Source organism: Typopeltis vanoorti, chromosome 21 (genome assembly GCF_054136105.1).
Source record: "Typopeltis vanoorti isolate ZY-2024b chromosome 21, IOZ_Tvanoo_1.0, whole genome shotgun sequence".
NCBI classification, from domain to species: domain Eukaryota; kingdom Metazoa; phylum Arthropoda; class Arachnida; order Uropygi; family Thelyphonidae; genus Typopeltis; species Typopeltis vanoorti.
The window spans coordinates 83306478-83330729 of NC_143569.1; the positions used below are offsets into that span (position 1 = coordinate 83306478).

The 24252-nt window shown below is 34.2% G+C and overlaps 1 protein-coding gene across 1 annotated transcript in view; it reads right to left on the reverse strand.

The window, feature by feature from the left end:
• Window positions 1–202: 202 nt before the first annotated feature.
• The window catches only part of Bcs1 (mitochondrial chaperone BCS1), a 71972-nt gene continuing 47922 nt past the window's right edge, over window positions 203–24252 (reverse strand). The window contains exons 6-8 of the mRNA XM_090410906.1: window positions 21879–22048; window positions 16874–16991; window positions 203–585 (exon numbers count right to left, since the gene is read on the reverse strand). Coding sequence (XP_090267032.1) covers window positions 330–585; window positions 16874–16991; window positions 21879–22048 — 544 coding nt within the window. The 3' untranslated portion in view covers window positions 203–329. The remainder of the gene's footprint in view (window positions 586–16873; window positions 16992–21878; window positions 22049–24252) is intronic.

Below are 24252 nucleotides of genomic sequence, written 5' to 3' on the forward strand. Positions count from 1 at the left end.
AGACATTGCTCACACTACATATAGGAAGCAGAAACTGAAGTTCAACTCTGGAAATCAAACATGGCTTTCACATGCTTCAAACCTCCTATAAGTAAGGTGAGGAGGTTTCACCAGACATTAGCCATCCACTACCTAGATTGGAAATCCTCCCTAAATGATATAACCTTGATGTTTTTCATATGCAAGTATTTTTTCTAAAAAATTAAAATATCAAAGAATATAAAATTTTATTTTCTGTTTTTATATCTACAGTGATTCAAGCAACAGACTCTGCTGATGTATAATAAATTATTATTTTTTTGAGTTACAATTAGTTAGAGAAGTTACAATCATAATTTCCACATCTGATCTGTATTATGCAAAACACTTTGTGGGTCATTTTTGAAAAACATAAAATAACCCTGTGCCATTGCCATACTAACATCTTTTTCATGTTTCCTTACTGCTTGCACAAATGCAGCTGATTGTTTATGTGACTGTTCAGGGTAGAATCGCTGGTACATAAGTTCTAATTGATAATCAGTAGCATAGCCTATATATTCTTTCATGTCCACACGGCCAGGCCTTATTAAGGCAGGATCCAACCTATTAAAGAAAAATTACTAACATCGAGTTGCATCACCATATTAATTTTTTTTCAAATCATATGTAAGTTACTCTATAAACATAAATCTCTTCATATGATCATTCATCTTATGATTTAATGGAGAAAACACACATTGTAAAAAATAATTTGATTATTTTAATATTTCATCTAAAATACAGGTATGACTTGGTTTATGCCACTTCACTTTTGCACCTCTCATAGATTGTGATTGAAAGGGGTGAAGTCATGACTCTGCCCTACTTCCTAGGCACAGATGGTCCCGAGATTGTAATAAACTATAAAACTAAATTAATAAACTATGGCTGAAAAATGGAAACATAAAATGCAACAAGGAAAAACAAATTACATTAACCAGGGACTAAGAACTGCAAGTGAGCTGACAAACATGCACTGGTATCTAGACCTGCTTTTCCTTATTTATTCTGGACCAGCCTTCCTCATGACGTGTTTCAGCCTACTCTTTAAGAAGAATGTCAATATGTTTCTGCTTTCTCAACCCTCATCTGCACCTCACACATGGCACTGATATGCTATAGGTTCTCTTGTGTGGGATAAATATATATACAGGGTGTCTGTGCTAAAGGTATCCAAAAATACACACACATATCTCAGCATCTATATAAAGTCTATTAAAATAATTTTTTGTTATTATACAGAGTAACTCACCAAGTTTTTATGAAGGTTCGTAAAGTTCAATATGGGTACCTTTTGTAGCTCCACAGATGTCGAAATGATATTCAAGTGCTTGCCAAGTGTTTTCCAGCATATGAGGTATTACTAGAGCAACTGCTGCAACGATATGCTGTTTCAAATCATCCACATCTCGATATACAGTCTTTAATAAAGTCTGATAAAGTCATATCCAGAGATCTAGGCAGTTGGGCCTCCTCTTCCAATTCAATGTCAAGGAAAAGTCTTTTTTATGCCATTTTTGCATATGCACTAGTGACCTTAAAAGTGTGACAGAACAAATCTTGGAGAGATTTTATATCAACTGAACTTTGAGAAAATATAATGAATGGTTCTTGCATTATAAGCCATTATTTTTGGATACCCTCTAGCCTCGACATCCTGTATACATATATATACAAAAAGACAACAGGATGCCAAAAGTTAAGTCTGATTAATCCTACTCCCACCCTTGATGCCCACTCCTACTCTCCAGTGTCTTTAAAAAGTGACTTCTTTTTCCCTCCTGGTTGCTCTCAGTTTTTCTAGTCCATCTTGCACCCTTCTTTTTATTAATATTTTCAAATATCTACTACTATGCCCCCAAAATAGGTGTTATCAAGTGCATCTGGACAAGAAGCTAAAAAAACAAAATAAATCATTGACAATTGAAAAAAAAAAAAGTTATTTGGCAAATGGAAAAAGGCAAAACTCAGATGTGTGTCACGCCTTCAATTTAGCACTATCAACTGTAACAACTATAATGAAAAATGATGAGACCACAGAGCAATCTTCCCAATCAGTGATCAGTATTGGTATGGGATCCGCTTACAACCTATTCCCAGAATAAAACAGTCAAAAAATGGAAAAGCTGCTTGTCCTGTGGATTGACGACATGGCCCAGCATCATCTTTCTCTAACAGAATCACTTATCAGGTATAAAGCAAAATCTTTTATTCATGAGTTAAGCTGTGAAAAGAATAGTTCTAATGATTTTACTGCTGGTAAAGGATGGTTTTTTTAGATTCAAGAAAAGAACAAAAGTCCATAATGTTAAAATGTCAGAAGCAGCAGCTAGTGCTGATATTACAGCTATAGATGAATTTCCAATTCATTTTCAAAAACTCATCACTGAAGAAAAGCTTATACCAGACTTAGTTTTTAAAATAGATGAAACAGGCCTCTATTGGAAAAAGTTACCAAAACTTTCAGCACTCATGAAGAAAGTTCTGCCTCTGGGCTCAAGGCAGCCAAGGACTGTTTGACTTTGTTGTTGGGTGGCAATGCTTCAGGAACTTTCAGATTAAAACTTATCTTAGTTTACCATTCAGAAACACCACACGTTATGAAGGGAATTGTGAAAACACAACTTCCTCTCTTTTGACATTTCAACAAAAAGGCCTGGGTCATGGAGACAATTTTTAGTGAGTGGTACACGTCATATTCCGTTCTCCAACCAAAAGGATGCAGGTTCGAATCCTGCCATGGGCATGGATGTTTGTGATTGTCTGTGAAAATACTAGTGGTGGTGGTGGTGGTTAGCAGTAGATGCCGTTGGTGTAGTTGGTGAAGACAGATAGTTGTAGAGTGCCCTCCCTCGATGAGTCTTTGGACTCTCTGGAGGTGTCATATAATAATAAAAAAATATATATATATTTTTTTTTTTTGTCCAGTGATAAAGGAGTTCTGTATGATAAATAATTTCCTCAAGATTTTGGCTGCTGTTGGACAATGCCATGATCAAGGAGCAAATAAATAAGAAAATATACAAGGATATCTAGAATATTGCACTTGGAATGTCAGAGGTATTCATCACAATTACCACAAAACTCTAATAAAGAAGATGTTTACTATAGTGAATTTAGGGAAAAAAAGATTGCTCCCACTCCATTCCCATGAAACAAAAGAAATACCAGGAAATCATACACTGACAAGAGAACATAAAGGATTGCCATAATAATAAGTAAACCATACAAAATGCCAACATGAAAAGTACAAATGCAAACAATAATGGAGACATATAAAAAAAAAAAGAGCATGACATTTTTTTATGTTTAACTGAAATGTTACTTTGGCTTAAATTAATGTCACTAACTTCAAATCTTCATATTAAACTAAATATGTGCAGTCTTATACCATTAAAATTAAAAATAACTTCTAAACATCAGCAGTCAGTAAATTTTATAAGTGGCTTCCAATTAATTAGCTTAATGGAGGGAGAAAAGCGATTGGTAAAGCTGGTGGGAAGTCAGCTTCCTGACTTGATAGAGACCCAGTGATGGAGCTGGCATAAATTGCTACTGTTCTCTTAGAATTGTAAATTAAAGAAATATGGAATGATATACAGTATTTCTTTAATTCAAAGTTATGAATGAAGTTTGTGAATGAATTCATAAAAATACTGAGGAAAATCTCCATCAAACACATCCTCCTGAGGATGCCGCACAAAAAGTACATTCCTGGCCTTTCCAGTGACATACAAGGCCAGTATGCTGATTACTTACAACTTTACAACACCAACTCCCTTCTCAGAAGAGACTATCTAAGCAGGAGAAAAATTATGCTCCAAGATGGCAGAGGAAAGGCGTTCCTCATGGAAAAAAGAAATACAGTATATAAGCCCTTGATATGACCCATAGTAGCAGAAATGCATGGGACTTTATCGACAGAATTAGGAAAGATTTCACTAAGCCATATTAGCATCTGCAGGTAACAGCTAATCAAATTGCTCACCAGTTGCTGCTGAATGGAAAATTCCCTAAAAAGCACACAAAAAAGAAGATATTTAGAACCCCAAGTGAGGAACAAAATATGATTAACTCAGATTTCACCATCACTGAACTCAATGCTGCCATAAACCTATTAAAACCTAGAAAATCTGCAGGCCTCGATGATGTCTGTAATGAACAGATTAAACATTTTGGAACCAGGGCTCAAGAGTGGTTATTAAACCTATACAACACTTGCCTCAGAACCCTAAGGATACCAACTATCTGGAGGCATGCCAAAGTGGTGGCCTTTCTAAAACCAGGAAAAACTCCAACAGAAGCAAAAAATTACAGACCTATATCACTACTCAGCAACCTATTTAAACTCTATGAACAATTAATTTTGAATAGGCTACAATCCCTAATCGAACCCCATCTTATTGCTGAGCAGGCTGGCTTTAGACCAGGCAAATTCTGCCCATCACAAATTCTCAACTTCACTCAATATATAGAAAATGGTTATGAGCAAAAACTAGCCACAGGAGCAGTCTTTGTAGACCTAACTGCAGTATATGATACCATAAACCATCTCACACTCAGAAATAAAATATACAGAATAATTAGAGAATATCGCCTTGTCCTCCTGATCCAATCACTCTTGGAAAACAGACACTTTTACGTGGACCTGGGGGGGGGGGGGGTAGGAAGAGCCACTGGCACCTCCAAAAAAATGGCCTCTCCCAGGGAAGTGTGCTATCACCATTACTTTTCAACATCTACATCAATGATCTCCCCCATCTTTCCAAGAACTAGAAATTTTATCTATGCTGATGATTTTTTGCCATAGCTACTCGATCAAAAATTTCAAGTCCATTGAAACTACTCTATCACTTACCTTAAATAGTCTAACCGTATACTATACCAGCAATCAACTAAAACTAAACCCCTTGAAAACCCAGACTGGCCTTTTCCGCCTTAACAATAAGGAATCCAACAGGAAGCTACAGATTTCTTGGCTAGGGTCTAAAATAGAACATTCCTGGAACCCAATCTACTTCGGTGTGACTCTCGATCGCACCCTCTCATATAAAACCTACATAGAAAAAACAAAAGCAAAAGTGAATGCAAGAAACAATATACTAAGAAAGCTTATCTCCTCCAAATGGGGTGCAGACCCTAACACACTGAGATCTTCTGCCTTGGCCCTTTGCTATTCTTCTGCTGAATATGCTTGCCCAGTATGGTTCCAGATCCTGCCATGCTGAAAAACTTGATCCAGCATTGAATGAAAAGCTGCCGCTTAATTATAGGATGCCTGAAACCAACACCACTAAAAGACCTGTATACTTTGGCTGGTATTACACTCCCTTCTATTCAAAGATCTGCATTCTCAGCTGATGAAAGAAGCAGACAAATGAATGATGAATGCCACCCACTATTCAGCCAGACCGCAGTGCCCCAAAGACTAAGATCCTGACATAGGTTCCTGGCAACTGTTGAACCACCTAAAAACTTCCCAGAGACAAGACTATAACAATGGCTTGCACTATATCCTAAAAATAATACTGGTATTCCAACAACCGAACATCTTCCACGTGGTGCCTACTTGGAATGGAATACTCGGAAAAGCCTCAACAGACTGTGAATGACAGGCCGCTGCAAACAAAATCTCATCAAATGGGGCTATCTCACTGGCCAAGACAATTGTGAGTGTGTGAGTGTAGGACAACCCAGTCCATGGAACACCTTCTTTCTTGCATCACCTTGCACAAAAGAGGACCTTATATCCTGCATAGAAAGAGCAGTTAATTGTGCAAGATACTGGAGGAACATCTGACCATATTTATTGTATAAAAGTTATGTATAGTTTCCTTTTTTTTCATATTTAATTATTATTTCCATGTATAATTCACCTACCAAATCTAAGCTGATCTCATTGTAATGTATCCTAATTTGTTATAAATCATGTTGTACCACTTACTTACTACTGTACCACTTGTGTTTGGATACAAAATAAATAAATAAAAAATGAAGTTTGTGTGGGTAATAAACCTTCTTTGCTTTTGAAAGATTCTTTATCTATAAGGTAAAAAATTATTCTGATTTAAATTCTAAATTTATGATTTTAATCATAAAGTCTTCACACATACAGGGTGTTCGGGATAAATTTGACATATTTATAATTAATTATATTTTTCCGTAAGTTACATGTATTAACACACACTTCTCTTCATTTAAAAGTTTGGACCCTTCTTCATTCATATACAAGATGTCAGAAAGGATGGATAGCTGGAACCCACCTGAATCATGGAAGAGAATAACTTGTATCATGATGATTCGTGCCCGCCATCAAAATAAGGATATTACGACTGCTGCCCAATGCTCCCTGAATACAGTAAAAACAATCAGGCATGAACTAGAGACTTGCAATGGTGACTACGAGGATGTAGCAAGAAGAAAGATCCCTAGCAGACGATCTGATTGCGTTCGTACAGCAGAATTCCTCGCAAATCTGCAGGAACAGGTGTTGAAGAACCCTGGCATTGGAATTCGGGCTTTGTTCGTGGAGTTGCTAACTGTAGCCAAGCCCTGGATAACAAGGGTAGCCAATGGTAGGCCGTATGTATGGCAGCAGGATTCGGCCCCTTGCCACACCTCTGGGAAAAGTCAAAAATGGTTGTCTGAAAATTTCTACGACTTCACCAGTCCAAATGTTTGGCCTCCAAACTCCCCAGACCTTAACCCCATGGATTATTTTGTATGGGGCGCAGTTGAAAAAGACACCAATCGCACTTCCAGTAATACAAAAGCCCAGTTAATGGATAAAATTAAAACAGTTTTTGCGGCCCTTCCCAGGGAGACTGTAGCATCAGCTTGTTCGAGGTTCCGAAGCAGAATTGAAGCTGTGATCGATGCTAATGGTGGTTATTTTGAGTAAATCTTGTTGATAGTATTGTAATTAACTCTGCCTGTAATGTTTTTTTGTGAATTCATTAAATTTAATAGATACAAAGAAGATTTTCTTTTTCCTTACGAAACTGTCAAATTTATCCCGAACACCCTGTATATTTCATTAGAAAAATTTCAGGTAAGTGATATTAATTTAAGCTAATATAATATTTTGAAATTTAAACTAATTCTTCATTATCATTTTATAATTTCATACCCTTCTGGTTGTTTCTTATGTCTCCCATTATTGTTTGCATTTATACTTTTTCATATTGTTGTTGTGTGTTCTTTATGTTTGCTTCTTCTTGTAAATCCTTGGTGTTCTGTCATTCATCACTGCATGAATCTGTTCTCTTTTCCTGTTTTCTTTGTTTTTGTGTACAGTTCACACACAAACCTGTCACATAACATTGTTCTGTCATCAACATAAAATTTCCCACAATTTCATTTGTCTACTAATCTTGCTGTCATTTGATAGGGAATTCCATTTGTTACTGTGAATGTTTTGAGCTTTTACTGTTTGTAAAAAAGAACTTTTCCTTAGTTCATTATAAAGCATCGTTTTGTGTTTGCTATAGTATGCATGTCTATTTAGAAGAAAATACTAAATGAGTAGTTGTAACAAACAAATTAAAAAAAAAAAGGTTCAGATGAAATGGATAATTATATATATATATATATTTCCTCCAGTTTATCTGGAGTTTTTCATCCCGCAAGCAGGCAAACTGGCCCCATGAACACACACGGATTACAGTCATGTATATCGCCCTCAGGGTATGCAGCAGAGGAGTGGCAAACTGGCTGCATTAATATGCCAGTAACCCCACATTAGGATGGACTCAACCGATCCTAGGACAGACGAGAAGGATAGGATATATCTGTAGCAAAGCTGCAAATGAAGAACGAGAAAAGCAGAAGATGATTATTTGTATATCATTTAAGAAAAATATCAGATACACTGTCATATAACATTGTTCTGTCACCAACATAAGATTTCCCACCATTTCATTTGTCTACTAATCTTGCTATCATTTGCAGAAATGAAATGAAAGAATGTTACAACCAGTGGTGAGCATAAGGGGCTCACGCAAGCCCTTTGTTAAATTTTTCTCAAATTTGCGAGCTCCTTGTTCTTCTTGTTTACTTTTTTTTTCAAAAAAAAATTTTTTTTTGAAACATATTAAGCAACAAAATATGGTAACCTAACAAAAATTAGTCTGTCTGGCAGTGTATAGATTATTTGGAATTATTGTTTCAACTCTTCTCTAACGAATTCGCCCAAGTTTGAAAATAAAATAAGCGCATGCACTATCTTTACTCTTCTCCGTTCTGGTAGTCAATCGTATGGTAAAACCAGTAGCCAATCAAATGTTTTATGAAAGATTATAAAAGATTTCATTCTATTATATTTTGATAGTTAAAAAATGTTTTTCTTATGTAAGATAAATTAACACAGTTGATTGCGTGCAAATATTTCATGTTTAGATCATGAAATATTTGTTTAAAAATTATAGCTTTTAGAGGTTGATTGTCCTCTCATACTTTTTGATTGGAATTTATACATAAGCTGTATTAATACAAGTTTTGGTGTGAAATACAGCTTTTTTTTTTTTTTTTTTGCTTGATGATGCAAGCCCTTTGTTAAAATTTCCATAGCTCACCACTGGTTACACCTAAGATTTGAAATAAATTGTGGCTTCCTGACTATACGAATACTCTCATATAGAGTATTCCAGAAACCACTAACCATCCTGATCACTTATCTCCAATTCTCTCTACCACTTCCACATCTTCATAAAACCCAGGTGACCAGACTTGTGATTCCTTACCTCTGTTTGTTACTGAGTTCTTCAACATGAAAATAATCATATGAGCTATACCTTTGTCACTTTTGCAATATACCCTCTGAACATAAACTCCCTATCCATCGTCCCAAAATTCCTAGTCTGACCAATTTCCTGGAAAACAGGAAATTGGTTCATCAATGTAGTACACAGATTGTAATCTTTTCATCCTCAAACATGCAACTTTACACTTTTCTGCATTAAACTGGCACCCACTTAGTTGTTGCTCATACTCTCAGCCTGTTTAAACAATTCCACAAGACCTTTGCATTGCCTTGACTATTGTACAAAACCAGTTTTGCAGAAGCATTGTACAAACCAATTTTGATGGCATTTTTCTATCTCAAGTATTGACACGTACTCCTTACTTCTCTACCACTGTGCAGTTACTGCTTGTTTCATAGCAATCTTTCAAAAGTAATTAGTATAGACAGTTAAAATATCTTCAGTTTCAATGTCATTTGGATTCCTCTTTCCGTGTACTACTTTTTAATTTCTAAGCTTTTTTCAATAGCCTACAGAATATTTTGCCACCTTCCTGCCACTTGGAAAAGTCTTTGAAATTATTTCTAGAAATAATGTGTACTGTTTTCTCCCATCTGTTTTGACATCATCTTCCTATAACTCCTTCAATTCTAACTGACATTTACACACTGCTTTGCTTTCTTACATTTTTCTCTGTATTCTCTCAGAGCACATGCTGATTAACTTACCAGGAACTTCAATATGCTTTCTTCTGTTCCTTCACTGCCTTTTTAACTTCCTGAGTCCAGCATGGAGTTTTAATTTCTCTATCATTGTAGACGAAGACCACATATCTCTCTGACTGAATCAGTAAATGTTTTACTTCAGGATCTGCCACTGAATCTCCAAGGTTTGGTTCTTGTTGTCCAACTCCTTTGTTTTTTCTTCAATATTATTTGTGTATTTGAGACTATCATTCACCTCTAAGAGCTTCTCCACTTTGATTCTTTTTTAAAACTTTCTTACACTATTTGCTTTTCAATATGATATTCAATTTTAAACTGTTCAAAAACTAAAGAGTAATCACTTCATATCCTGTATCCTCAATTTCTTAAACCTGCATGAAGATATCACTATCAACAATAACATTGTCAATGAGCCTTTTCTTATTTTTTGTGTCCTCTCTCCATATGAATTTATGCCCATTGTTATTCTGGAACATGGTGTTAGTAAGAACTAGTCCATGTCCTGAACAGAAATCCAGCTGGTGCTTACCGTTATTATTAGTTTTGCTCTTTTCTGCCAAATTTTCTCAAACATTTCTACATGTCTAGTAATCATTTCCTATTTCAAGCACAGAGCCATGCAGCACTCCATTATTTATCTTCCCATCAGCCACCCTTGCATTCATATCACCAGTTTCATATCCATCCATGTTTAGTCCAATTTATGTAAGTTTCATAGTATCCTCTCAAATGCTTTTGGGAGGATACTATGAAACTTAAGGGAGAAGGAGAGGAAAATTCTAATATTATGGAGTAATAGATCTAGACTTTCCAAAAATTAATTAAGGAATAAAACAAGGTTTATTAAGAAGTACATAGACATACTGTCTGATAAGAGGAACTAATATGCTGATATTTTCATAGCATTTCTTACAGATTTTCTTCGATTAAGTAAAGAAAGAAAAGCAACTGTTATATCCTATCATTATTGAAGAGGAATAGAAGAAACTATTTTTAATATGTTATAAATTAAAGATACCAAGGAATTATATACTTGATTTAATCCTTTATCCAAGTGTAAGCAAACAAATTTGTACCTGAACTATTTTCAGGACTGGGACAACTCATATAAAGAAGCCAAGACTTCTATCACTTGCCTTAGTATCCCATAATGCAAAGCACATCTCTTTGCAGACATGTATAATGCTATACATTATGAGAAGGGTCACTACCCAATGGGTAGTGACCCTTCTCAATAATGCTATACATTATGAGAAGGGTCACTACCCATTGGGTAGTGACCCTTCTCATAATGTATAGCATTATACATGTCTGCAAAGAGATGTGCTTTGCATTATGGGATACTAAGGCAAGTGATAGAAGTCTTGGCTTCTTTATATGAGTTGTCCCAGTCCTGAAAATAGTTCAGGTACAAATTTGTTTGCTTACACTTGGATAAAGGATTAAATCAAGTATATAATTCCTTGGTATCTTTAATTTATAGTATAACCAAGTGGAAAAAGTTTCAACAACTTTCTCTAATCCAGAGTAGTTTAAGAATGAGGTGTGACACCTTTTGGCTACTCGTATATGAAAATATGACTTTTGCATTACTTCAATTTTAGTATCACTTCTGGGTCTGGCTCCCACTATGGGTAGTGACCCTTCCAATAATGGACATTATACATGTCTGCAAGGAGATGTGCTTTGCATTATGGAATGCTAAGGCAAGTGATGTGAAGTCTTAGCTTCTTTATATGAGTTGCCCCAGTCCTGAAAATAGTTTAAGTACAAACTTGTTTGCTTATACTTGGATAAAGGAATAAACCAAGTATATAATTCCTTGGTATCTTTAATTTATAACATATTAAAAATATGTTTCTTCTGTTCCTCTTCAATAATGATAGGATATAACAGTTGCTTTTACAGGGTGTCCCAAAATTCATGCAAGATTTAAATTTAGCGCCATTTGTGCGTTAAAGTGTTGCCAACGAGAAAAAAAAGACAGCGTGACAGCTGACAGTTCAGGGTTATTAAAAATGGACATTATACATGTCTGCAAGGAGATGTGCTTTGCATTATGGAATGCTAAGGCAAGTGATGTGAAGTCTTAGCTTCTTTATATGAGTTGCCCCAGTCCTGAAAATAGTTTAAGTACAAACTTGTTTGCTTATACTTGGATAAAGGAATAAACCAAGTATATAATTCCTTGGTATCTTTAATTTATAACATATTAAAAATATGTTTCTTCTGTTCCTCTTCAATAATGATAGGATATAACAGTTGCTTTTACAGGGTGTCCCAAAATTCATGCAAGATTTAAATTTAGCGCCATTTGTGCGTTAAAGTGTTGCCAACGAGAAAAAAAAGACAGCGTGACAGCTGACAGTTCAGGGTTATTAAAAATGGAGCGCTACACGAAAGAACAACGCATTTTCATGGATTATGGAACAACAAGTGGATGCTTAATTTTCGAACAAAATCGTCTTCAGCGATGAGGCTCATTTTCATCTTGATGGCTTCGTTAATCGACAAAATTGTCGCATTTGGGGTTCAGAAAATCCACGAGTGATTGTTGAGAATCAAATGTATCCACAACGTGTCACTGTTTGGTGCGGATTTTGAGCTGGAGGCCTCATCGGTCCATTCTTCTTTGAAAATGCGGCTGGTAAGGCAATAACAGTTAATGGTGCTCGCTATTGCGACATGATAATCCAGTTTTTTGTGCCTAAATTGCAAGATATGGATGTGGACGACATGTGGTTTCAACAAGACGGTGCCACATGCCATACAGCCCGAGAAACAATTCAATTACTGCATGAGTCATTTCCTGGTCGTGTAATTTCCCGTTTTGGTGATCAGAATTGGCCGCCCAGATCATGTGACTTAACGCCTTTGGACTTTTTTCTTTGGGGTTTTTTGAAGTCTAAGGTTTATGCCAACAAGCCCACGCCTTGAAGGAGGAAATTGAGCGCTGTATCAACGAAATTCAGCCACATTTATGCAAAATGGTCATGGAAAATTTCGACAAAAGAGTGCGTATGTGCCAGCAAAGCCGTGGAGGCCATTTACCCGATATGCTATTCCATGCATAACCCTATACTGTATACTTTATGAATCAATAAGAAATTACAATTTTTAATTAAAAACCTGTGTTTTCTATCAAAATTACTTCTTGCGTGAATTTTGGGACACCCTGTAGTATAACCAAGTGGAAAAACTTCCAATATTTTTAATATGTGTTGCTCGTCTATGTTATGTAAGAATTCTTATTCCTCATACTGAATGGAAGTAGTAAGTGTTTATGGATATTCTCTCTACTACTGAAAGATAGTAGACATTTCTAGAAATAATGTGTACTGTTTTCTCCCATCTGTTTTGATATCATCTTCCTATAACTCCTTCAATTCTAACTGACATTTACACACTGCTTTGCTTTCTTACATTTTTCTCTGTATTCTCTCAGAGCACATGCTGATTCACTAATTATAAAATCAAACTGAAAATCTGGGCAAACAGTCATGTTTGATTTTAATGTTACTGATTGGCACATATTTAGTTCATTATGAAGATTTCAGATAAGTAATATTAAGCTATCTCAAATTAACAATTTGAAATTTAATCTGAAACAATAATCAAATACAAGAAAAAATTTATAACTGATTGATAAATACAAAAATCACTAGAAGCAGAAATTAACATAAACAATAGCAAAAAACGTGTAAAACTAAAGAAATATGGGACACTTCATAGTAAAATAATGGAAAGAGATCTTGCAATGAACAGAGAGAATATATATATATTATATACACACACACAAAATATTAAGAAAATGAATAAAGAGGTAAAAGAAGTTAATCTTGAAATAATTAAAGAGAAAATCTGACTTAGCTTCTTCCAACAGTTATGACAAGACAATAATGAAATTTAAAACTCTGTATCTATATAAGCAAACTACTAACTATACAAAAGAATATCGTTATGAAAAATCCAACAAGAATACATCAAATCAGGAAAATCTCCTAGAGAAGATGGAATAAATATAGAACTTATTAAATATGCAGGCATTCTGTTCATCAAACGATTGTTAAAATTATTTAATATACCTGGAAGCAAAGAAAAATGTCAGAAAGCTGGAGTAAGGCCATTATCATTCTAACATATAAAAAAATAACTGTGAAACTAATAGGAAAATTATTCGTGGTCATAAGCTATACACACAAACATTAATTTTCAAACTCAAATCATACATAGAAGATAAGCTTTGTTTACAAAAAAAATTTGTCTAAAAAGGACGATTGTGTACTGACCCAGCTTTTATGTTAAAAATCGTAATGGAAACGCATTGTAAATTCAACTTAAAAACTTAAATAGTACTTGTAGTTTACCAGACACCCTGCCTCTGACAGAGTTATAAGGAATAATCTATGGATTTTATTCAAGAAATTAACATTTGAAATGCTAACTTACATATATCAAAAACAATCAAATAACTGTAAGAAACAATGACGAAGTTACAGAATAGAAAGAAACCATCTGTTGAGGATTCCAATATCACCACACTTATTTATTTTTCTATATAGATGAAATAGTGAAGAAAAATATGAAACCAGCATTTAAGTTGGATTGTAGAACTTAATATGTTGTTATTAAGGTGAACTACAAAGATCAATATTTACTTAAACATACTGCTAAAAAATTTGGCATGGAAATATCAACAGATAAAATTAAAATCATGGCTTTTAAAGGACTATCTCCAGTCCAAAGTAAAATCATGATTTAAAAAAAAAAAAAAAAAAAAAAAAAAAAAACTGCCAGAAATATACCTTGGATGCCCTATATCAGTGGTCGGCAACCTTTTTAATATGAAGGGTGCAATACTGCCTGCGCCATGACGCCACGAGCGCTGTGTTGCCAACTCCTCCTGATTTAAATAATTAAACTTAAAATTACAATTGGCATGAATGGTTTTGAAATGTCTTTCTATATTACTTTTTTTTTAGAAATAGCCACACTATTATTGCATAATAAACAAATACATTTGCCATTATGATTGATAAAGCAAGGCGCTCGCATGTGATCTGACAGATACATGCTGATTGTTAACATGAATATTCTTTTTGTATTCATTTTTTATTTTTATTTTTTATGGTATTTTATATTCATTCATATGTGACAAAAATATGTTGTAAAAGCGAGGTAAATAAAATAATGTTAAAATTTGAAATCTCATTTTTCTTAAAAACAACTAATCATAGAATTTCTAAGCCTGAAATGAGAGTAAAAAAAATGCCTGTGTCATTTTATATTGCACTCTTCATATTAAAAAGGCTGCTGACCTCTGCAAGATGTGCTTTACATTTATGGAAACTACTAAGGAAAGAGGTCTGGAGTTTGCTCCACCTTTACTACCAGTTGTCCATAAAGCACTACTTATGCTCGCATTCGCTAAAACTTTTAGTTTCTATATATTCGGCACGAAACTCTCGTAGTTTCTATATTCGACTATGAAATAATGGTAGATTCAATATTCACGTAATTTGTACCATCGTATTATATTTGCATTGTTTTTTCTTTATGTTTTCTTGCATTTTAGCACATACTAGTAATGAATGTATCTCTCAGATATACTGCGATCTATGCTGCAAAATTACTGCTGCGAGCTCCAAAGCAGTTTATCATAATTTCTCTGAGGGCACACTAAAAATTCACTGTGTTGCCGACCTCTGCCCTATATTATAATCTAAAAGAAGCTGGCACTGATGCCAAAATTCCAAATTTCTTAAAGATGGATGATTAATAATATTTTCAAACCTAACCAAGTTAAAATTCAATAAAAAAAGTCTATAGAGAGTTCAGGGAATACCTCTATTTCACATAAATACAAACCATAAAAAGCACATTAAAAAATAGAAAACAAACTAATGAATTCTGTGACAAAAAAAGCAGTACAGAAATATGTAAAGAATTATTATTATTATTATTATTATTATTACATGACACCTCCAGAGAGTCCAAAGACTCATCGAGGGAGGGCACCTTCTCTACAACTCTGTCTTCACAAAAAATTATGTTGTCTCCACAACAAAAATTACTCATTAATAGATTTAAAAAAAAAAGGAAATTCACTGAACATAATGAAAAAATGGTACCTCAAGACTACCCAACAAGCTACACTTACCCCAATGCTACCCAGCTGGAGTACAGAGAAGTCAAAGATAACCAAAGGAGAAATGGAATGAAATCAGAACAGACAACAAGGTGTAAAAATCTCTGGAAGGCTGATGACTGCTATAGGCATTTGACAGGATAATACTGCATGGAAATCTAATCAGTTTAATGTGTAAGGTTATGTACTTGGATGAGAAGTTTATTCAATAAAATAATATACTGACAAAACTGGATTGCAGAAATTGATGAGATCAGGGATGTAGGGAATGATGGTGGACAGAAGATACTGAAGTTCAGAAAGCATCTTGTAAAAGTGGGCAAAATAGCTCAAGACAGATTATTTGAATGTTGAAGAAAAAACTGACTAGTAGAGTTAAGAATGGTATTTTCATCTTTTTAAGGCTTTAGTATGGCCACATCTAGACTGCTGTGCAGAGATTTGGTTTCCAGTTTTTTCTTGGGAATTAAAAAAATAATTACAGGTCTGTGAAATTCTCCCTAGGAGGATAGGGCGAAAGGTGGAAAAGAGGGAATATGAAAGAAACGTATAAGTCACAAAGGAAGTCATGAGTGCTTTGTCAGAGAATGAATTCAAGAAGTATGACAGGTATGTATCCTTGAACTTCACAGAGCTGCTCATATAATAATAAAAACATGAAAACAGTATGGTGTGGTTATAAGAAAATGTTATATTTGCAAAATGTTTATTTTCTACAAAGGTACACAATACTGATGAAGATACATCAATTACACGTTATTAGGGGAGTGCCTGAAGTGCTTCATTCTATTAATATAGTTTTATAATTAAAAAAATTCTAAGGGTACATGTATTTATATCTTTTAAAAATTATGAAAGTCAGTTGAGAGTGAGAGTCAGTTGAAACGCATAAGATTGTTTCAATTTTATATATGGTTGACTTTCACTATCAAATTCAGAGAGACCACAGGAATAGAGTATGTTATAGTGAATTTTTTCACTTTCTTTCAGATTAACATTATACCTATGGGGCTTTAGTTGGGAATTTTCAGCAGTTCATTATAGTAAGCATTTTTGTTAATGTGTATAGCAATAAATATTTTTCAACCATTTCTTTCCCAAAAGATTTTTATAAATAAATATTTTTGTGCATAATTTCTCCCTTAGTCAGCTTGATATCATTGCCTTATTTTTTTCAAAAAAAAACAACAACAACAACTGTTATATAATCCTAAACTATTACACTTTAATTAACTAACCTTTCTAGATAGTTTGTGGTCATAAAAAGAATCCTAGCTTCTGAGGAAGCTACACCATCTAACATATTCAGAAGACCACTGAAGGTTACTCGATTTAATCCCTCATAAGCAACTTTCTCTAGAAATGCAAATGAACATAGTTACATAATTATGAAAGTACATGTAAAAAGGGACCAAAAGAGAAAACAAGACAATTTAATAAAAATTAAGATTAATTCAAGTAAATTCACATTAAAACTTATATATAAAGAAAGAATTAAAAAAAAAAAAAAAACTGTAAACTACTGTAAATAAACATTTTACCATTAATACTTATGAAGAGATATTAGTTTTACTGAATTTAGTGCTAAATGGCATTGTAAACATATATGCTTTAAAGTTGTTTTGCCGCAGACTGTTTTGTAACAGACTGTAACTACTGGTGAACAGCTATTTCAGAATTCCTTACCAAATGTGGATTGTGTAAAAAACAGTTTGTGCACAGATGAGGGTGAAAAAAGGAAAAGGACTTGGATCATTACAGAGGAACAATAAATTCCAACATAGTGAGTGGAAGTAGGGTTGTCTGTGCTAATCAACATGTACAGCATTGAGATGCATTCCATATAAGACTGATTCTATCAGTAGTTTTTCCTCAATTACTCTAACTTAGTTATAGACAGTAACTGAACACCAACTCTTATTCTATCTTTCTTCAACTATACAAAAACTTTACATTATTTGGTTTAAGAAACTTACGTGAGTGAATTCAGAATTCCATTTCAAATAATATAGGCAAGGCTCAACAAATAATGCAGAATTCTACTCACCACACACACAAAAGTACTCACTCAAGATCCCATATTTTTTAATGATATGAAAGGAGTTCTGTAAAGTGATTAGTGGTGCTCTGTCATGGTATAGAGAACATTTCCTTTGTGTGAGAACCAGTCCAAGAAGGAAAAATCAATAAGTAAAAAGAATAGTAAAAACAACATTAATCTTTGTTACTAGAATGGTCTTTAATATGTTATGCATATTCTTATGCTTGCTTAAAGTTAAAAAAAATTATTAGATATATGAAGAGCCAAAGGCTTCAATTCGGCGACATATGACATATCCCTTAACTTAAACAAGTTAAAAAAAATGGTTTAGAAAGTCATTTTTATTAAATTACTATTTTACTTCCAACTAGGTGATTTAGTAGGCCATAATTAGTAATTCAAATCAGTCTTCAGGCAGATGATGAGAGCATGATTTGGCATATAGATTGTTCACTGCAGTGAAGAAATTTAAATTGCAATCTGTAATTACCTTCTTCTGTGAAGAGATAGGAAAGTGAAAAAGTTATGAATCCAATTGCAATTTAAATTACATCCAGGTAATTTCAGCACAGATATTAAAAGCGTGTTCAGCTGAACTGGCTATTCCCTTGACCAGGCAATATAATTTGAGTCTCAGAACAGGGAAGATTCCACAGGAGAGGAAAGAATGTATGGTAATCCCATTGCACAAGGGTAGTACAAAGACCAATGTATCCAGCTATTGACCAATCAGTATTTCAGGGGTGGTGGTGGTAAAAATTTTGGAAAGGTTGGTGAGGGATTGCATTCAGAAATGGGTTGACAGAGAATCTCTACTTTGCAATGAACAGCATGGGTTTACTAAGGGAAGGTCATGTTTTAGCACTTCCTCACATTCTGTAATAATGTTACCACTGAGTTAGACAAAAGGAATGGATACATGATGATATTTTTGGATTTTGCTAAGGCTTTTGACAATACAGCATGAAATAGTGTTGCATAAACTAGAGAATATGGGATTGGATTATAAACTATTCGCATGGATAAGAGGATGGCTCAATGACAGATCAAAAAGTGGTATATGGAGGGAGGAGTGAATCTGTGAATTCAAGATAACCATGGTGTACCTCAAGGATCAGTCATTGGCCCATTTATTCAATCTTTACATTAATAACATTGGGAAGGATTTGACATGTGACATACAGCTCTTTGCTAATAATGCGAAGATAGATAGGGTAATCAGGAGTGCTGCTGACATGCAGCACTTGAATGATTTGAATAGACTGGAATTGTGGGCATGTGAAAATGCCTATCATTTCAATGTTAATAAATGTCAAGTTATGCACTTTGGTGATTATATGTAATTAGATATCCAATGTCATATTATATCGGTGGGATTATGCTTGAAGAAACTGATGAGGCTTGGGATCTTGGAGTTTTAGTAGACAAGAAGTTGAAGTTCAAGAGTCATATAGCAAAAATTGTAAATACAACTCAGAGAATAATGGCAATGTTGAAACAAACCTTGACATGTAAAGATAAGGAAGTCATTTTGCCTCTTTACAAGGCCTTGATAAGACTGCCCTTGGACTATTGCTTGCAGGTCTAGTCTCCTGGTCCGTGGTGATTTGGATACAGTGGAGAGAGTGCACAGGAGAATGTCAAAAATGATATCAGGATTGTGGAATACAGATTATGAACACAGATTGAGAATTTGTAGGCTGCAGACACTAGCAAACAGGAGAAAGAGGGGGTGATATGATTGAGACTTACAAACTTCTGAAAGGTTTATACAGAATTTCAGTAGATGGAATTTTTCATTTTATGGACGGTTTGCATAAAAGGATGCGAGGGGGATTCATGGAAGTTAAGAACGAAGGCCATCAATAAGGGGGGGGGGGGACTATATTTTTCTCTCATAGAGTAGTGCATGATTGGAATGGGTTGCCGTTGAATGCTGTGTGTGTGTGTGTGTGCAAGTAGTGTGAATGAATTGAAGAACAAGTATATGGCAGCTGGTGCAAATAGTATGGCCTCCCTCAATGAGTTCCTGACTCCCTGAAGGTAACTGATGCACAAATTAAACAACAGACCAAGTACTGAGACCAATGGTACACTACTAGTGACCTGCCTTCTCCTGAACTCAACTCCTCCATAAATCACTCTTTGATATCTGTCCATCAGCCACTCTCTAATCTAAATCACCAGATTCATATCCATCCCCATTTGGTCTAATTGATGCAACAGATTCTATATGGAATCCTGTCAAATGCCTTTGTGAAGTCCAGCAGTATCACTAAGTAAAGTGATACTGCTGGTTATCCAACTCCACTGTCACTTTATTATAAAAAGTAAGCAAATTACGTTAGTAATTTGCTTACTTTTAAGGTAGAGACTTACCCTTCACAAAACTATGTTGCCCCTTATAAAGTATGATATTTGTATCACCCAGCCCTGAATTTATATTGAATTTATATAAATAAAATAGAAGAAGAAGAAGAGGTTCTCTCTTCACTACATAGAAAGTTCCTACATAGTGAAGAGAACAGCAGAATTTTTCAATTTTTTTTGTATAGTATTTGATGTCATTCCTTTGAATCAAATTTAATTATGAGAATCAGAGTGAGAGAATTTTCTTGGGCCTGTTATTTTGCAATTCTTATATTGGCCATTTAATTCCTCTTTCTTAGTATGTAATAAGAATACAGATATAAAGGATATCTGTATTCTTATGTTATGAGAATATGTTATTTGCTAACTGTAAATTTACAACAAATATGATTTGTCAGATTTCATGATTGTATGTGTTGTATATATGTTTATAGTATATAATTTAATTTTTTACATACTTGAGCTTCATTCTTTGAAATACACAACATGCTGATTTTAAGTCAATGCATCATCCCAGGTGTGAATCTGAAACATTCTAAGTAACCAATAAACAAGTGTAAATTTAGTTAATGTATTCTCCAAAACTGACTTATGTTAAAAGTATGTAGACAGTAAAAGTATGTTGGATGTAGACAGGGGTGGGGTTAACATTGACCAAATATGATCCTTAGTATACAAACAGAAATTGACATCAGCTATTGGTTATACTTGAAATTTGAGATGTTTACATCAATGTAGAAAAGTCAACAAGAGACGCCTCCTCCCCGCAGGACTCAAGGCTAAATACAATAACTATACTTACGGCAAAAGATGTTGAAAGTTGAGAGTGCACAGGAGAATGTCAAAAATGATATCAGGATTGTGGAATACAGATTATGAACATAGATTGAGAATTTGTAGGCTGCAGACACTAGCAAACAGGAGAAAGAGGGGGTGATATGATTGAGACTTACGCTGAAGTTATAAATAATGCATGTAGTGGCTTAATAACATTCTTAAGCAGTCATATATGTATGTGTAAATGACATAAATAAAGCATTTATTTACAAGCAAAAAAGTTATTCTGAATAGCTTGCCTTAAGGGAACATGCCAACCAATTTAGTCATCAATCTATACCCTTAAAAAATTTTCCACTTCAGCGTTAAGACTATCATGGTTATGGATAACTAGTATTAACTAGTGTAGCACTTTTCACTTCACTTAGAATGTTATTTATTTTTAACTGTAACAAAAGTAATGCAAGGTAAGTTTAGCCTGCCGCCTATCTCTGTTCAATACACCATCATCACTAAATTTAATCATTTTAATCTTAGTATGTAATAAGTTCATGTGGCTTCTTCTTTTCACTGGAAGCAACAGCACTCTTACTTTGAATTTTATCTGAAATCATTAACAACAATAAAATAAAATAATAATTACAGACAGTTTATAATTAACACCAAAACACAGAGAGATATAGTGAGTAATGATGTTATAAATAAACTGAGTTTGTGAGTTTTCATTAATCCATTCCATTAATTTCATTAATCGTTTCCATTAATCACTGGATGCATAAAGATATGCATCCAGTGATTAATGGAAACGTCACGATGCTAAAATCACTGTATGAGAGAATGTGACATTGTATATAAATAGGCATTTGTTATAATTGAAAAGCATCATGTGAGCAGATCATTATAAAGCAGGGTACATGTTTATATATGTGTGTGTGCACGTGCACATACAACAAGTGGCATATTGCGTGTATCAGAATAGAAAAACTTTTTGTTATACCAGTATTACGAATGCTTTAATTTCTTACACTTAATGTTTATTGTGGAATTATACATACGATTTGCTGTGTCTTCTCTGCTGACAAAAGCTGCATCCACATCTTCTAGTAGAATAATACTCTGCTGTGGAGCTACACTCATCAAATGGTTTAAGCGGTCATCAGATAATCCCCTTTCACTTAGATTTAGCACACAAATACCATACTGAAGTTCTCCAGCAAGTGCTGTACTGTACAAGATGAATATCGACACGGGAGAAGAAAAAAAAAAGATATACATGGAGGAAGGAAGAATTATAAAATAATATATCCTATTACAGTACTATGGGCAATATTTTTTATTGCTATCAATAGCATATACAAGGCATCATATTATTATTTTAAGGGGCACCATACCCAAGCATATGTAAATAATAGTTTGCACATTAAGTTCCTCTGTAACAAATTTTTCACATAGAATTAAGATTTTTTGATTTTTTAACGATACTTGTGACATAATGATTAGAAATATATACACGTTTGCATAAGAATAATGTTTAATTTGCCAAATATTTCGGTCTGAATATCACAGACCATCTTCAGTGGCTACATAGGAATAGTTTTAAAAAACAAAGTGGAATACAAACAATTAATCATTCACACATAGAACAAGATGCATGATGTCATATCACTAAGTATTAGAAGAGTAAACATTTTTAAAGTCATAATTAAAGATATTAATTCAGAAATTCATATAATAATCTTAAATAACATTAGACTAATATAAGAAATTTACAAAAAAAAAAAAAAATTAATGTGTTATCCTGATTAAACTTTCCCAAATTTTTAATATAGATATACAGTCATTACAATTCAAGTTAGGACATTGAGGAAAGGCCTCCACACTTTCTTTAAATAAACGTTCAAATTTGTAGCGACATCTGTGTAGGAGGAGAGTCTTGGACCAAAGGATGTTGTGGCTTGTTTCTAATCCATGCTGAGCTAATCCAGATTTCTCAGGTTTGTTGTGTTGAATTGATGACTGATACACTTGAATTCTTTTTTCTATAGAACGTCCAGTTGGTCCAAAGTAGGAAAGATTACAATTACAAGGAACTTGATACACGCCAGGTAGAGACAAGGTTGAGTGTTTATCTTTAGATTTCAAGAATTCTGAAGAAATATGATTTAACAGCCACTTATACACCTATTAACAAATTATCCACCCATTTTCCTTCATCTAAAGATAAACACTCAACCTTGTCTCTATCATTATTATCATTACTAACTTCCTATCTACAATTTTCCTCCAAATCAGTCTGTTACTTGTCAAGACTCCAACATAATCAGATCTTATATTTCTATCATCTAAGGCACTTTGTATCGTATCAATCCACCTATATCGTGGTCTTCCTCTGGGTCGTTTTCCTGCCAACCTGGCAGAGAACACTTGTTTTGCTAATCTTTCCTTGCCCATTCTTTTTAAGTGACCATATCACCTAAGATTAGCCTGCTAACGCATTCCTGGATGCTGACAATGTCAAGTTCATTCCTAATATCCTCGTTTTTAATATGATATTGCCATTGATGCCATCTGTTCACGCCTCTAATCTTTCTCAGGACTCTCATATCTGCAGTCTCTAGTCTTTGGTCAAGCGTTTTATTTCTGACCCAGCTCTCAGATCCATAGGTTAAAACTGGTTTGAACACTGTCTTGTATACAGCTAATTTAGTTGTATACAAGACATTCCGACTAATTTCTCTCTTATTCCATATGAATTTATTCAATTGACTGCCTACCATACCAGCTTTGTTGATTCTGTTGTCTATTTCCATATTTAATTTACCATCTTCAGTAATAATCGTGCCTAAGTAGCTGATATGTTTTACTTGTTCCACAGGTTCCCCATTCACAACACAGTTGACATTTTCAACAATTCTACCTATTTTCATTGTCTTTGTCTTTTTAATGCTGACCTTCATACCATATCCATTACATATTCAATTTAGTCAGGGAATCTTGAAAACTTGTAGTGGATTTATTTAGAAGTATAACATCGTCCACATAATGCAAAGAGCTGACATTAACATCTCCAATTCTGATATCATGTTTAATACCACTTTCCTTCATAATGTGATCCATATAGATAATGAATAACAGAGAGGATAATGTACATCCTTGTCTCACACCTGATTTAACATTAAACCATCTTCCTGTACTTCCTTCAATTCTAACTGCTGACTTACAACTCAAATAAAGACTAAGTATTGCTTGATATAATGCCCCATTGGCACCATAAAACTGTAGCATATTGAATAGCTTCTTTCTTGGCACCTTGTCATATGCCTTTTCCAGATCGACAAAACTTAAATACAGATCTTTGTTATATTCCCATGCTTTCTCAACTATTTGTCGTAAAGTGAAGATCTGATCCTGACAGCCTCTATTTGGCCT